Source organism: Camponotus floridanus, unplaced genomic scaffold, assembly GCF_003227725.1.
Source record: "Camponotus floridanus strain SB8 unplaced genomic scaffold, Cflo_v7.5 scaffold8, whole genome shotgun sequence".
Lineage (NCBI taxonomy): Eukaryota > Metazoa > Arthropoda > Insecta > Hymenoptera > Formicidae > Camponotus > Camponotus floridanus.
This window is the reverse complement of record NW_020229849.1, coordinates 3,273,878-3,289,831: the sequence shown is the minus strand read 5'-3', so window position 1 is coordinate 3,289,831 and position 15,954 is coordinate 3,273,878. Positions and strand designations below refer to the sequence as shown.

At 26.8% G+C, this 15,954-nt stretch overlaps 2 protein-coding genes across 2 annotated transcripts; both read left to right on the top strand.

The window, feature by feature from the left end:
- Nucleotides 1-235: 235 nt before the first annotated feature.
- LOC109610626 lies at nt 236-2,713 on the top strand. Its single transcript, XM_025414431.1, has 8 exons — nt 236-245; nt 382-499; nt 601-865; nt 954-1,070; nt 1,128-1,218; nt 1,392-1,537; nt 1,716-1,848; nt 2,495-2,713. The coding sequence occupies exons 3-8, from the start codon at nt 849-851 to the stop codon at nt 2,546-2,548; spliced, it is 558 nt and encodes a 185-aa protein (XP_025270216.1). The 5' UTR covers nt 236-245; nt 382-499; nt 601-848; the 3' UTR covers nt 2,549-2,713.
- Nucleotides 2,714-5,833: 3,120 nt separating this feature from the next.
- On the top strand, nt 5,834-15,952 carry LOC109610624 (the record flags this gene model as incomplete). Its single annotated transcript, XM_025414314.1, has 16 exons — nt 5,834-5,845; nt 5,984-6,125; nt 6,224-6,488; nt 6,563-6,691; nt 6,776-6,866; nt 7,040-7,185; nt 7,493-7,625; nt 9,648-9,700; nt 11,901-11,925; nt 12,059-12,176; nt 12,368-12,563; nt 12,653-12,769; nt 12,828-12,918; nt 13,092-13,237; nt 13,407-13,539; nt 15,884-15,952. Coding segments are annotated over 16 exons (1,866 nt in total), but the record flags the coding sequence as incomplete, so codon positions are not given.
- Nucleotides 15,953-15,954: the final 2 nt, after the last annotated feature.

Sequence of the window (15,954 nt, the reverse complement as noted above, 5' to 3'; positions counted from 1 at the left end):
TATATATATATATATATATATATATATATATATATATATGATTTAGGACTTGTAATTTATAATCAAATTAAAAATAATAATAATTTTAATACAAATAATAGAATATAAAATAATTTTATTTGCAGTTTACAACACTTTTAACTTCAAAATGTACTCCGGATCTTTTGATCGATGTTTTTTCTTCTGCATCATTTTACATTATTTTTGTTATTAAATACAGTTGGTTCAGAATTAACATTAATATTGTAAGTAGACCGAAATTTTGCATAACATATTCGTGTGAGTTGACAAACAAACATTTCACAAAAATAAATTTTATCATAATATGAATATATCCCTTCTTTAAATTTAATAAAAATAATACCGTACAAAAAACGACAGGTGAAATATTTATTGGAGCAGCTGCAGAAGACCTATAATCAATTAACGGATGAAAATGAAATTTGTATTATAAGAAAGTATGGCAAATACGGAAAACGTTACACGGTTGGATTAACATGTAAAATAACTGTTTTTGTCTTTTGTTAAATGTTAAGTATACATGTTTTGTTTGAAAGCAATTAGTAAATTTTTACAGTAAATCTTTTCAACGTTTTATAGTGTTTGTCATATTAATTATACCCATTCCACTTTTGTATCCATTCTGGCTGTACTTTCTCGATACTCCAGTAACTATAAATGACTCTCGACCACGTTTTTTGCTTCCACATAGTACTGAATACTTTGTCGATCAAAAAAAATATTTCTATTGGATTTTATTGCATGCAAACGTAGCTTTACTAATAGGAATAGTTACAATATTAGCGTCGGGAACTATACTTATAGTCTATCAACAATATGCCTGCGGAATGTTTCGAATCGCCAGGTAAGAAGATAAAATGCAGAAACTATGAATTTTTGAAAATATGAAGATTTAAGAGAGATATGTAATTATGGGGAAAAATCGCTTACAGTTATCGTATCGAACAATCAGTGGCAGTCAATATTTCACAAAAGGGCAGTCTACGAAACAGAAATTTGATTTACAAGGAATTGATTCGTGCCGTGAATATGCATCGCGAAGCCATGAGGTGAATATTAAATAAATAATATATAAATATATGCTTAATGCTCTCTTTTTTTCAAAGATTCTCAGACTCATCCATATCCAGATTTAAAGTAATGTTTTCTTTTATGATAGCAGTCGGAGTGATTAGTGCAAGTCTCAATCTTTATCGAGTAAGTCTTAAATTTTCTCCTAAAAGTATATTTATAAACATTATCATGGAATTAGTTACTATTGAATTTTCTAATAGCTATTAAATTTTCGCTGATTATTCTGTCTGATTCGAAATTCCATTTGTAATTAATATTCAGTTCTTACTAATTTTATTATTACACTTGCATTTCAGATTTCTCAGATACTATCATTCGGATATGATGTCAAGAAACTTTTATTTCCTTTAATGCGTGTGATAATTTTCCCGTTCTACATGTTTATAGGAAATTATGTTGCGCAAAAAATTATAGATCATAATAATGTTGTGTTTGCCACTACGTAAGGAAAATATCTATACCATACAATCATGTACGCGCACTCGTTCTGCCAATTTAAAAAATAGAATTATAATTATACTCTAATTTTAAAAAAACGAACATAATGTGCGTGTGGAATACAAAAGTAATTATCGAATTTTTTTACGCATCTACAATCAAATTAATTTGTCGTTATGTAGATATAATATTCGGTGGTATGCAACTTCTTTAAACGTACAAAAGATGATTCTATTCCTATTACAAAGAAGTACCAAGGTTTTTTCTTTAAATATTGCTGGATTATTTGTGGGATCATTAGAGGGTGCAGCTACGGTAAGAGATACATCAGAATATATAATATGTTTGTTTTAAATGTATAAAGTCTGTTCTATTTTTTAAATAATAGTGTTATAAAATAGAGTATTTGGAATAAGACTCATTTTGTTTAAAAAGATTTATATAAGGACTATGTATATTTATATATAATAAATATATATAGAAATTTTTAATTCTTTTTCGATGTTATGACGATTCTATTTTTAAAATCAAAGAATATATGCATTTTATTTTAATCTTATATAGTATTTTATGGGAAAGTCGATAACTTACAATAAAGTAAGATTTTCACTAGTCGTTAGAGATATCATCATTTATGTTGTCTTTATATGAGGAGAGAGACAAAATATCTCTTATAAAAAATTGTTTATGAATCTTAATTTTGAATATTATATAATTTTAAAAATTATTTATTATATTATTATATAAATCTTCTTAAACAAAGTAACTAATATTCTTTTGACTTATCAATCTTTTTAACAAATTTTTTTTATAACATTATTATTTAAAAGATTAATTAATTGTATATTTAATTTAAACATGGTATATTATGAAGAAAATATATTTATTTATTGTAAATTATATTTAATTATTATATAAAACAAGTCATATGAAAAAAGAGAAAATATAAATCTCATTACAGTTGTCGAGTAGCGCAATATCATACTTCACCGTTCTTCACTCGATGCAGACTTGATATAAGATGTATTAGTTATGAATTGAATTGAATTAAAATAGTCAAAATAACTAGTTGTTCATCACAAATGATATTATTTATTATTCACAAAATACTAGTGGATCGATAAATGAAACTGTAATCTAAGTATCTAATTGTTAAGGAAATAAAAAAGCATATAAAACAATGTTGACAGTAAATTAAAAAAACATGTTCTTTTTATATTGTTATTATAACAATTCATTATTGTATAACAAATTAGAAGCACCTAAGCTACATGGAGCAAAGCTAAAACGCGTTAAAATATGTCATCATGAACTAACAAGCGTAACAGTAATTCTATTAAGATATAATATATAAGATTCCTTGTTCAGAGGTATTCTATAACAAATATAAGCATCCATTGACGTATTATTGTAAAAGTGCAAGTAATGCCGCGAATGTGTGAAATAAGATTATGTACAAAACTAAGAAAAAGAAGATTTTCAATATCGAACGCTACAAAAAATGTAGAAAATTCCAAATTATAGCGATAAAGCTTTTTCATATTTTGCCGATAATAATTTTACAGTTGATAAGTCGATGTATGATGATTCGAATGTTGCTTTCCAAAGTGAAACAATTCTGGTAAAACTGCTGTTTAGGGGACCCAGCCCCAATGACCTTGATTTTAACATATGTTGTCTGGGTCACCGTCCTGAGAAACGTGGATGAGGTTTTAGCCGTCGCTCGTTGTTTATTAAAAAGTTATTAACAAACGAAGTTTTACGAATGGAACTTAATTTTCGGACACTATTTTAGATAATTGTACATATAAAACAGTAAATCATGGAACTTAATTTTCGAGCACCATCTATGCTAAATCTGTACTTCTTGAGGGGAAATCAACACACACACACACACACACACACACACACACACACACACACACGCGCGGTGGATGCAAGGGGGCCTTCGGCCCTGCTCTTGCAACCACCCCATCGGTAGGGGACGCATTGCGAAGAGTTCCATCACAATGGATGTATGCTGTAAGTTGTAAAGCGAGGTCCACTTTGCCTACCGATGGGGTGGTTAGGGGGAAGGGCGAAGGCACCCTTGCACCCCCCGCATATGTGTGTGTGTGTGTGTGTGTGTGTACACATACATTTGTGATATTTTTAATTGTATTAAATTCTATATAAATTAGAAATTAGAAATTTATTGAATATTCAAATTTTCTAATGGATACATCAAATTCATAATATCGAAAAAGGCATTAATCCGTTCATCGAAATTGTATGTCCTTTTAAATAAGAATTCTGCGATGTAATGTGTGAAATGGCAATCATAGATATCATAACGAGGAATTTTCGCTCGCATATCTCTCTACAATCTTTTTATATTCTGCGTGTGAACGCCAGTTTCAGGATCTACAAAGTTGGTGGCATGGTTTACTGTTTTATGTGTATAATTTTCACAATTATCTAAAATGGTGTCCGAAAATTAAGGTGTCCATTCATAAAACTTCTTTTGTTAATAACTTTTTAATAAACAACGAGCGACGACTAAAATCTTCTCCATGTTACTCAGGACAACCTTGACAACATATGTCAAGGTCATTGGGGGTGGGTCTCATAAACAGTAGTTTTATCACAACTCTTATAGGCGAAAGGATAAAACACGTGAAAAATTGTGTCACTGTGTTACTGGAAAAGAAATAACTACGCTTGCGCAAAGTTCGATCGGAAAGTTACCCCTCATTTATATTATTCATATATGTAAAACAAATACTTGTCAAATTTCTTTCCACATGAAATCAAACGCTTAATCATCTCTTCTTTGATAGAATTGTTAAATTATAAAAATTTTGTTTCCATTATTCTGTATTGTAATTATCACTCATTCACGTAATGCAAAATTATTATATAAAATGATTAATTATAAAGTTATTATAAAATGATTATAAAATATTTTTTATACTAACCAAAATTAAAGAAATTTGCAGATAACAAAAATACAAGTAGAAAGCAATAAAAATATTTGATGATACAAATATCAAATCATGCAATATCATATTATAAAAATATGTTATAAATTTTTAAGATAAGAAAATCTTAGCATGTAACTTTTTTTTGTATTTCTCGCTTGTAATTCTTTCTAACATTATTATTTCACTGGTTAAAAATATGAAAAATGAAAATGAATGTTAACAAATGACAATTACAATCACGATTTTCGATTTGTCGAAGTTCACTATTTGGAAATAAGAAAACATTCTTTATTACATTATTATTTGTATCTATCAATATGTCGAAGTTCTAAATTCACACTACTAATGAGCAACTAATGATCTGGTGGATAGACCGTCATTTACAAGTGCAAGCGCTAGACTAAAGCAAGTTGATAATACATCGTTGCAAAGTGTCAAATGCGCATGTGCAACTTATTTATAAGGGAAATGAAGAGAAATTCTTTCATGGAGTTGTTATTTATGGGAAATAAACATGTGTTATATTTCCGCCAACATCAAAATCGATTACTTAATTATACACTCCATCGCGAGGAAAGGTATATATAATTCCACATGTTTTTTTTAAAATGATCTCACGATGATATTATGCTGCATTTACATGAAATCAAGTGATTCAGAATTTATAATAGTAAAATAAAGCTATAACATAAATGGCCAATCTAAGGGAAATTGGCCGATCGAAGGGAATGAACAAAACAATATTTTTTCATTAAATTTATTTTGATGTTCGCGGAGAGATGATCTGGATCGACTGTTTATATATCAACATTAATCGAATTCTGCTACTTCTGGTTGGTTTATGGCCTTATCAGCAATCGAAACTCGTTGCATTTCAATTAATTCTGTTTTTTACTATTTTGACAACTTGTGTTATATTTCAAGTACGTCTATATTTTTAATTGTAGGAATAAACAAATAATTTACTGTTAGTTATATTTATCGTAGTTTTTCATTTTCGTTACAAATATATTATTGTAATTATTTTCTTTTTACATTCTTTCATTCTTTAACGTTAAATTCATACACATCTACATACACACACACATATATATATATATATATATATTATATATATATATATATATATATATATATATATATGATTTAGGACTTGTAATTTATAATGAAATTAAAAATAATAATAATATTAATACAAGTAATAGAATATAAAATAATTTTATTTGCAGTTTACAACACTTTTAACTTCAAAATGTACTCCGGACCTTTTGATCGATGTTTTTTCTTCTGCATCATTTTACATAATTTTTGTTATTAATTATAGTTGGTTTAGAATTAACATTAATATTGTAAGTAGACCGAAATTTTGCATAACACATTTATGTGAGTACACAAACAAACATTTCACAAAAATAAATTTTTTCATATAATATGAACATATCTCTTCTCTAAATTTAATAAAAATAATACCGTATAAAAAATAATAGGTGAAATATTTATTGGAGCAACTGCAGATGATCTATAATCAATTAACGGACAAAAATGAAATTTGTATTATAAGAAAGTATGGCAAATATGGAAAACGTTACACGGTTGGATTAATATGTAAGATAACTGTTTTTGTTAAATGTTAAGTATATATGTTTTTGTTTGAATGCAATCAGTAAATTTTTGCACAGTAAATCTTTTCACATAATGTGTATTATTGATTATTAAACGTTCTATAGTGATTGCCATCTTTACTATACCCATTCCACTTTTGTATCCATTCTGGTTGTACATTTTCGATTCTCCATTAATTATAAATGACTCTCGACCACGTTTTCCGCTTCCACATAGTACTGAGTATTTTGTCGATCAAAAAAAATATTTCTATTGGATTTTATTGCATGCAAACGCAGCTCTATTAATAGAAATAGTTGCAATATTAGCGACAGGATCTATATTTTTAGTCTGTCAACAATATGCCTGCGGGATGTTTCGAATTGCCAGGTAAGAAGATAAAAAGAAACTATTAATTTTTGAAAATATGGAGATTTAAGAGAAATATATAATAATGAAAAAAGAATCGCTTGCAGTTATCGTATTGAACAATCACTGGTAGTTGATATATTACAAGAAGGTAGTCTACAAAACAAGAATATGATTTACAAGAAATTGATTCGTGCCGTGGATATGCATCGCGAAGCCATGAGGTGAATATTTAATGAATAATACATAAATATATGTATTATTCATTAAATATTCACCTCATGGCGTAATGCACTCTTTTTTCAAAGATTCTCAGACTCATCCATATCCAGATTTAAAGTAATGTTCTCCTTTATGATAACAGCCGGAGTGATTAGTACAAGTCTCAATCTTTTTCAAGTAAGTCTTAAATTTTCTCTTAAATGTACATTTATAAACATTATCGTGGAATCAGTTACTATCGAATTTTCCAATAACTATTAAATTTTCATTGATTATTCTGTCTGATTGGAAACTCCATTTGAAATTAATGTTCACCTCTTACTAATTTTATTATTACACTTGCATTTTAGATTTCTCAGATACTGTCATTCGGATATGATGTCAAAAAACTTTTATTTCCTTTAATACGTGTGATAACTTTTATGTTCTACATGTTTATAGCAAATTATGTTGCGCAAAAAATTATAGATCATAATAATGTTGTGTTTGCCACTGCGTAAGGAAAATATCTATACTATACAATCATGTACGCGCACTCGTTCTGCCAGTTATAAAAGGAGAATTATGATTATACTACAGGGTGCATTAGACCACCCGTGCCAGCCGAATATCTCAAAAACCGAGAACGGTAGACAAAAATGTTTCCTACAAAAGTTGTAGGGTTTCGAGTAACGCATTGTCGTGGAACGGATGGTCTGATATACGCTGTATAATTCAAAAAACGAATATATGCGTATGAAACAAAAAAGTAATTATTGAATTTATTTAATCATATCCAATTAAATTAACTTGTCATTATGTAGATACAATATTCAGTGGTATACAACGTCTTTAAACGTACAGAAGATGATACTATTCCTCTTACAAAGAAGTACCAAGATTTTCTCTTTAAATATTGCTGGATTGTTTGAGGGATCATTGGAAAGTGCAGCTATGGTGAGAGATACGTATATCAGAATATGTAATATGTTTATTTTAAGTATATAAAGTCTGTCATATTTTTTTAATAATAAAATTAAGTATATAAGTATATAAGTTATATTTTTTTAATAATAAAAAAAAGTATTTGAAATAAGATTTACTTTGTTCAAAAAGATTTATATAATGACTATATACATTTACATAATGAATATATATGTACATATATATATATGTACATATATATATATATATATATATATATATATATGTAAATGAAACTGTTACAATATCAAAAAAAATGATAAAAACTTTCTATATATATATATATATATATATATATATATATATATATATACCTATATAGAAAGTTTTTATCATTTTTTTTGATATTGTAACAGTTTCATTTTTGAAATCGAATAATATATGCATTTTATTTCAATCTCGTACAGTATTTTATGATAAAGTCGATAATGTGCAATAAAGTGAGATTTTCACTAGTTATTGTTAGAGATATTATCATTTGCGTGTTTTTATACGAGAGGAGAAACAAAATATCTCTTATAAAAAAGTGTTATGAATCTTAATTTTAAATACTGTTAAAAATTATTTATTATATCATTGTATAAATCTTCTTAAACAAAATAACTAACATTCTTTTTAATTGTCATTCTTTTTAACAAAAATTTTTTATAACATTACTATTTAAAAGATTAATGGAATGTACAATGTGTTTCCGCAACATACAGATCATTAAGTCAGGATGCACATCGTCAGGGGCATATTTTATTGGGCTCGCTGAATATGATTAGAATGCGAGTTTAACGGGGAAAGAAAAGGGAGGGAAATCGTACCATTTGATTATAATAAACAATTGCGAAATTTAATAATATAGATAAAATATATATTTAATAATACATATTATATATTTATATGTAATATATTTTTAATATTATAGATAATAATAATATATATAATATAATAATATAATAATAATATGTATAATATATAATGTAATAATAATATATATAATATATTCAATTCTAATAAACTGACAAATTTATTTAATAACAGATTATAATATTTAATCATAATATTTAATAATAATAACATATAAATAATAACATATAAATAATAACATATAAATAATAACATATAAATATTAATAAATATTAACACATATTAATAACGTAAATTTAATAAATAAATTCGAACAAATTTAGTAAAAAATAATAAACAAATATTATAAAATATACTTAATAAAATATATAATAACAAATAATTTTGATCTTTAAACGTAATAAATTATAATAAATGTTCAATATAATCATCATCTTCTTCTAAACATAAAACAATTCTGTGCATGAAATTTTCTTTCACGCGACCTATGAGAGAAGTGATCTCCGCACATGCGTTCGAATTCTATTTTCAAGAATTTCTGCACTTTCCGGTAGAGTGCGATACATTTTATTTTTTAAGATATTCCACATAAAAAATTCCATAGCCATAAGTTCCATGGGCAGAGATCACTCTTCTGATAAAACAAGTGAGAGACATTTTCAGCCGGATTGCTCTATGTTTAGAAGAAAATGATGATTATATCAAATTTTTATAATTTATTATCTTTAAAAATCAAATATATTTTTCATTATAAGTATTTTTTAATATATTTGTCCAAATTTGTTTATTAAGTTTTATTGATGTTATTTTATGTATCATTATTTTATTTATTATTAGGAAAATATTTTATTTATATTATTAAATTTCACAACTGTTTATTATAATAGAGTGATAAAAACAAATTCCTTTTTCCTTATTCCCATTTTGATCTTATTCTGCGAGCCGAATAAAGCATGCCTTTGAGTTGGCAGATAGGCCACCCGACTTAATGATGTGTATGTTGCAGAAACATCTTGTACATATACATTTCAACTAAACATGGTATAATGAAGAAAATATATTTATTTATTTGTGAAATATTTTTATTTACTAAATAAACCAAGTAGCATGAAAAACGAGAAAATATAAATCTTATTACAGTTGTTGAGTACCGAAATATCATACTTCACCGTTCTTTACTCGACGCAAACTTGATACAAGATGTATTAATTACTAAGTTAATTGAATTAAAATAGTCAAAATAACTAGTCGTTCATCACAAATGATATTATTTATTATCCACAAAACACTAATGGATCGATAAATGAAACTGTAATCTAAGTATCTAATTGTTAAGGAAACAGGAAAGCACATAAAACAATGTTGACAGTAAATTAAAAAAAACATGTATGCTTTATCTTGTTACTGTAACAAATTAATAGCACTTAAACTATATGGGGCAAAAAACGCGTTAAAATGTCATCATGAGCTGACAAGCGTAACAGTAATTCCTTTAAGATATATAATTCCTTGTTCAGAGCTATTCTATAACAAATATGAACATCCATCAACGTATTATTGTAAAAGTGCAAGTAATGTGAAATGATTATGTACAAAACTAAAAAAAAGAAGATTTTCAATATCGATCACTTCAAAAAAATATAGAAAGTTCCGAATTATAGTGATAAAGCTCTTTTATATTATGCCAATAATAATTTTACAATTGATAAGTCGATGCATGATGAACTGAAAGTTGCTTTCCAAAGGGAAATAACTCTCATACGCGCAAGGATAAAACACGTGAGAAATCGTGTTACCGTGTTACTGGGAAAGAAATAAGTACGCTTGCGCAAAGTTCGATCGCAAAGTTACCCCTCATTTTTATTATTCATATATGTGAAACAAATACTTGTCAAATTTCTTTCCACATGAAATCAAACGTTTAATCATCTCTTCTTTGATAGACTTGTTAAATTATAAAAATTTTGTTTTCATTATTCTGTATTGTAATTATCACTGAATTGCGTAATGTAAAATTATTATAAAATTATTATAAAATATTTTTTTATACTAACCAAAATTAAAGAAATTCGAAGATGACAAAAATACAAGTAGAAAGTAATAAAAATATTTGATGATACAAATATCAAATCATACAATATCATGTTATAAATTTTTAAGATAAGAAAATCTTAGCATGAAACTTTTTTTGTATTTCTCGCTTATAATTCTTTCTAACATTATTATTTCACTGATTGGAAATATGAAAAATAAAAACAAATGATAACAAATGATAATTACAATCACGATTTTCGATTTGTCGAAGTTTACTATTTGGAAATAAGAAAGTATTCTTTATTATTTTACATTATTATTTGTATCTATTAATATGTTGAAGTTTTAAATGGAACAACTAATGTTCTGGTGGATAGACCATCACTTACAAGTGCAAGCACTAGACTAAAGCGAGTTGATAATACATCGTTGCAAAGTGTCAAATACGCATGTGCGATTTATTTATAAGAGAAATGAAGAGAAATTCTTTCATGGAGTTATTATTTATGGGAAATAAACATGTGTTATATTTCCGCCAACATCAAAATCGATTACTTAATTATACAGTATATCGCGAGGAATGGTGTATAATACCACATGTTTCTTTAAAATGATTTCACGATTATATTACGCTACATTTATATGAAATCAAGCAAATTGCATTAAAATTTAGAATAGTAAAATAAAGCTATAGTACAATTGATCAATCTAAGGGAAATTGGTTGATTGAAAGGAATGAACAAAACAATACTTTCTTTCGCGTCAAATTTATTTTGATGTTCGTGGAGAGATGATCTGGATCGATTGTTTATACATCAACATTAATCGAATTCTGTTACTCTCGGTTGGTTTGTGGCCTTATCAGCAATCGAAACTCGTTGCATTTCAATTAATCCTGTTTTCTGCTATTTTGACAACCTGTGTTATATTTCAGGTACGTTTATAATTTTAATTGTACGAATGAACAAATAATTTACTGTTAGTTTTATTTATTGTAATATTTCATTTTGGTTGCAAACATATTATTGTAATTATTTTCTTTTTACATTCTTTTATTCTATAACGTTAAATACACACACACACACACACACACACACACACACACACACACACACACACACACACACATATACATATATATATATATAAATATATATATATATATATATATATATATATATTTAGGACTTGTAATTTATAATCAAATTAAAGATAATAATAATTTTAATACAAATGATAGAATATAAAATAATTTTATTTGCAGTTTACAACACTTTTAACTTTAAAATGTACTCCGGATCTTTTGATCGATGTTTTTTCTTCTGCATCATTTTACATTATTTTTGTTATTAAATACAGTTGGTTTAGAATTAACATTAATATTGTAAGTAGACCGAAATTTTGCATAACATATTCGTGTGAGTACGCAAACAAACATTTCACAAAAATAAATTTTATTATAATGTGAATATATCTCTTCTTTAAATTTAAAAATAATACCGTATAAAAAACGATAGGTGAAATATTTATTGGAGCAGCTGCAGAAGACTTATAGTCAATTAACGGACGAAAATGAAATTTGTATTATAAGAAAGTATGGCAAATACGGAAAACGTTACACGGTTGGATTAATATGTAAGATAACTGTTTTTGACTTTTGTTAAATATTAAGTATACATGTTTTGTTTGAAAGCAATTAGTAAATTTTTGCAGTAAATCTTTTCGCATAATGTGTGTATTATTGATTATTAAACGTTTTATAGTGATTGTCATATTAGCCATTCCACTTTTGTATCCATTCTGGCTGTACTTTCTCGATATTCCAGTAACTATAAATGACTCTCGACCACATTTTCCGCTTCCACATAGTACTGAGTACTTTGTCGATCAAAAAAAATATTTCTATTGGATTTTATTGCATGCAAACGTAGCTCTATTAATAGGAATAGTTACAATATTAGCGTCGGGAACTATACTTATAGTCTATCAACAATATGCCTGCGGGATGTTTCGAATCGCCAGGTAAGAAGATAAAATGCAGAAACTATGAATTTTTGAAAATATGGAGATTTAAGAGAAATATGTAATTATGGGGAAAAAATCGTTTACAGTTATCGTATCGAACAATCAGTGACATTCGATACTTCACAAAAGGGCAGTCTACGAAACAAAAATTTGATTTACAAGGAATTGATTCGTGCCGTGAATATGCATCGCGAAGCCATGAGGTGAATATTTAATGAATAATACATAGATATATGCGTAATGCTCTCTCTTTTTTCAAAGATTCTCAGACTCATCCATATCCAGATTTAAAGTAATGTTCTCCTTTATGATAGCAGTCGGAGTGATTAGTACAAGTCTCAATCTTTTTCGAGTAAGTCTTAAACTTTCTCTCAAAAGTACATTTATAAACTGTATCATGAAATCAGTTACTCTCGAATTTTCCAATAACTATTAAATTTTCTCGAATTATTCTATCTCATTCAAAATTACATTTAAAATTAATGCTCAGCTCTTACTAAAATTATTATTGCACTCCCACTTTAGATTTCTCAGATGCTGTCATTCGGATATGATGTCACGAAACTTTTATTTCCTTTATCACGCGTAATCACTTTCATGTGGTATATGTTTATAGGAAATTATGTTGCGCAAGAAGTTATGGATCATAATAATAATGTGTTTATCACAGTGTAAGGAAAATATCTATATCATACAATCACGTACTCGTTCTGCCAGTTATAAAAATAGAATTATTAGATTATACTATAATTCAAAAAACGAATATATACGTATGGAACACAAAAGTAATTATCGAATTTTTTAATTCATATCCAATCAAATTATTTTGTCATTATGTAGATACAATATTCGGTGGTATACAACTTCTTTAAACGTACAGAAGATGATACTATTCCTATTACAAAGAAGTACCAAGATTTTCTCTTTAAATATTGCTGGATTGTTTGTGGGATCATTGGAAGGTGTAGCTATGGTGAGAGATACGTATATCAGAATATATAATATGTTTGTTTTAAGTGTATAAAGTCTGTTATATTTTTTTAATAATAAAATTATAAAAAAAAGTATTTGAAATAAGACTTACTTTGTTCAAAAAGATTTATCAAAAAGATTATAATGACTATATACATTTATATAATATATATGTATCATGTATAACCATTTTTTCTGATATTGTAACAGTTTTGTTTTTGTAATCGAACAATGGGTATGTTCTTTTTAGCTGCACTGCTGCACTAGTGCAATAAGTTAGAAAGAGATAAACATACTTTCTTTCACTCTAACTAATTGCACTAGTACAGTAGTGCAGCTAAAAAGAACAGTCTCAATATATGCATTTTATTTCAATCTCATACAGGATTTTATGATAAAGTCGATAATATGCAATAAAGTGAGATTTTTCATTAGTTATTGTTAGAGATATTATCATTTGCGTGTTTTTATATGAGAGAAGAAACAAAATATCTCTTATAAAAAAGTGTTTATGAATCTTAATTTTAAATACTGTTAAAAATTATTTATTATATTATTGTATAAATCTTCTTAAACAAAATAACTAACATTCTTTTTAATTATCATTCTTTTTAACAAAAATTTTTTTATAATATTACTATTTAAAAGATTAATGGAATGTACAGGGTGTTTCCGCAACATACACATCATTAAGTCAGGATGCCCATCGTCAGGGGCATATTTTATTGGGCTCGCTAAATATGATTAGAATGCGAGTTCAACGGGGAAGAAAAAGGGAGGAAAATCTTACCATTTTATTATATTAAACAATTGCGAAATTTTATAATATAGATAAAATATATATTTAATAATATATATTATATATTTATATGTAATATATTTTTAATATTATAAGTAATAATAATATATATAAAATATTCAATTCTAATAAATTGACAAAGTTTAATAACAGATTATAATATTTAATTATAATATTTAATAATAAATATAAATATATATTAACACATATTAATAACGTAAATTTAACGCGTAAATGTTAACCCAATAAAGCATGCCCCTGAGTGGGCAAATAAGCCACCCGACTTAATGATGTGTTTGTTGCGGAAACATCATGTACATATACATTTAAACTAAACATGGTATAATGAAGAAAATATATTTATTTATTTGTAAAATATTTTTATTTACTAAATAAACCAAGTAGCATAAAAAACGAGAAAATATAAATCTTATTACAGTTGTTGAGTACCGAAATATCATACTTCACCGTTCTTTACTCGACGCAAACTTGATACAAGATGTTAATTACTAAATTAATTGAATTAAAATAGTCAAAATAACTAATGGTTCATCACAAATGATATTATTTATTATCCACAAAACATTAATGGATCGATAAATGCAACTGTAATCTATGTATCTAATTGTTAAGGAAACAGGAAAGCACATAAAACAATGTTGACATTAAATTAAAAAAACATGTATGCTTTATCTTGTTACTGTAACAATTCGTTACTGTAACAAATTAATAGCACCTAAACTATATGAAGCAAAACTGAAACACGTTAAAGTATGTCATCATGAATTGACGAGCGCAACAGTAATTTCTATTAAAATGTAAGACTCTGTTCGCAAGTATTTTATGAGAAATTTATCCAATAATATTAGTATGTGTGTGCAATTGGACGTATGTCCAATAGAATACTATTATATATACTATACCAGAAAAATGAAAATTATTTTTTAATATTTTTTAATATTAAATGTTACGATAAAATGTAGGAAGTTCTAAATTAGAAATTAAACTTCCTACCTTATATTCCGCTCGCAATAATTTTATAATCGATACGTTTATACACATGCATGACAAGTCAACAAGTCATAACGCTCCTCTTTAAAATGAAACATCCCCAACGAGTGCACGCACAAGACTGAGGCATATGAAACCATCGCTGGAAAAGAGGCAATTACGCTTGCGCACACTTCGATCGACAAGTTACCCCTTCTGTATGTTTCTGTATGTGAAAGAAACATTTGTTAAATTTCTCCCTACGTAAAATCGATCATTTAATCATCCCTTTTTTAATAAAATTGTTAAATTATAGGAGCTTTATTTCCATTATTTTGAATTATCTTTAGTTTATATTAAATGACGCAATTTTTGATAAAATATATTCCGGAAGTTATTTTCGAGAAAATTACAAAATATTCAATTTGAAGGAAGAAAAAAAAGAAACGAACCCTTGTCGTCATTTTTTGCAATCAAACACGTTTCTATGTTCTTAGAGTAATGATTTGCATCAAGACTCAATATTTTAACCTGAATAGAATTCTTTTACTTGCAGTTGGTTTATGGCCCTATCAGCAATCAAAATTCGTTCGCCTTCAAATATTCTTATTCTTTAGCATTTTGACA

What these genes read in the sequence shown, in the direction of transcription:
- LOC109610626 (XM_025414431.1), top strand. An exon ending in ATGCATCGCGAAGCCATGAG is followed by an intron (nt 1,071 to 1,127) that starts GTGAATATTAAA and finishes TTTTTTTCAAAG; the next exon opens with ATTCTCAGACTCATCCATAT. An exon ending in AATGTTGTGTTTGCCACTAC is followed by an intron (nt 1,538 to 1,715) that starts GTAAGGAAAATA and finishes GTCGTTATGTAG; the next exon opens with ATATAATATTCGGTGGTATG.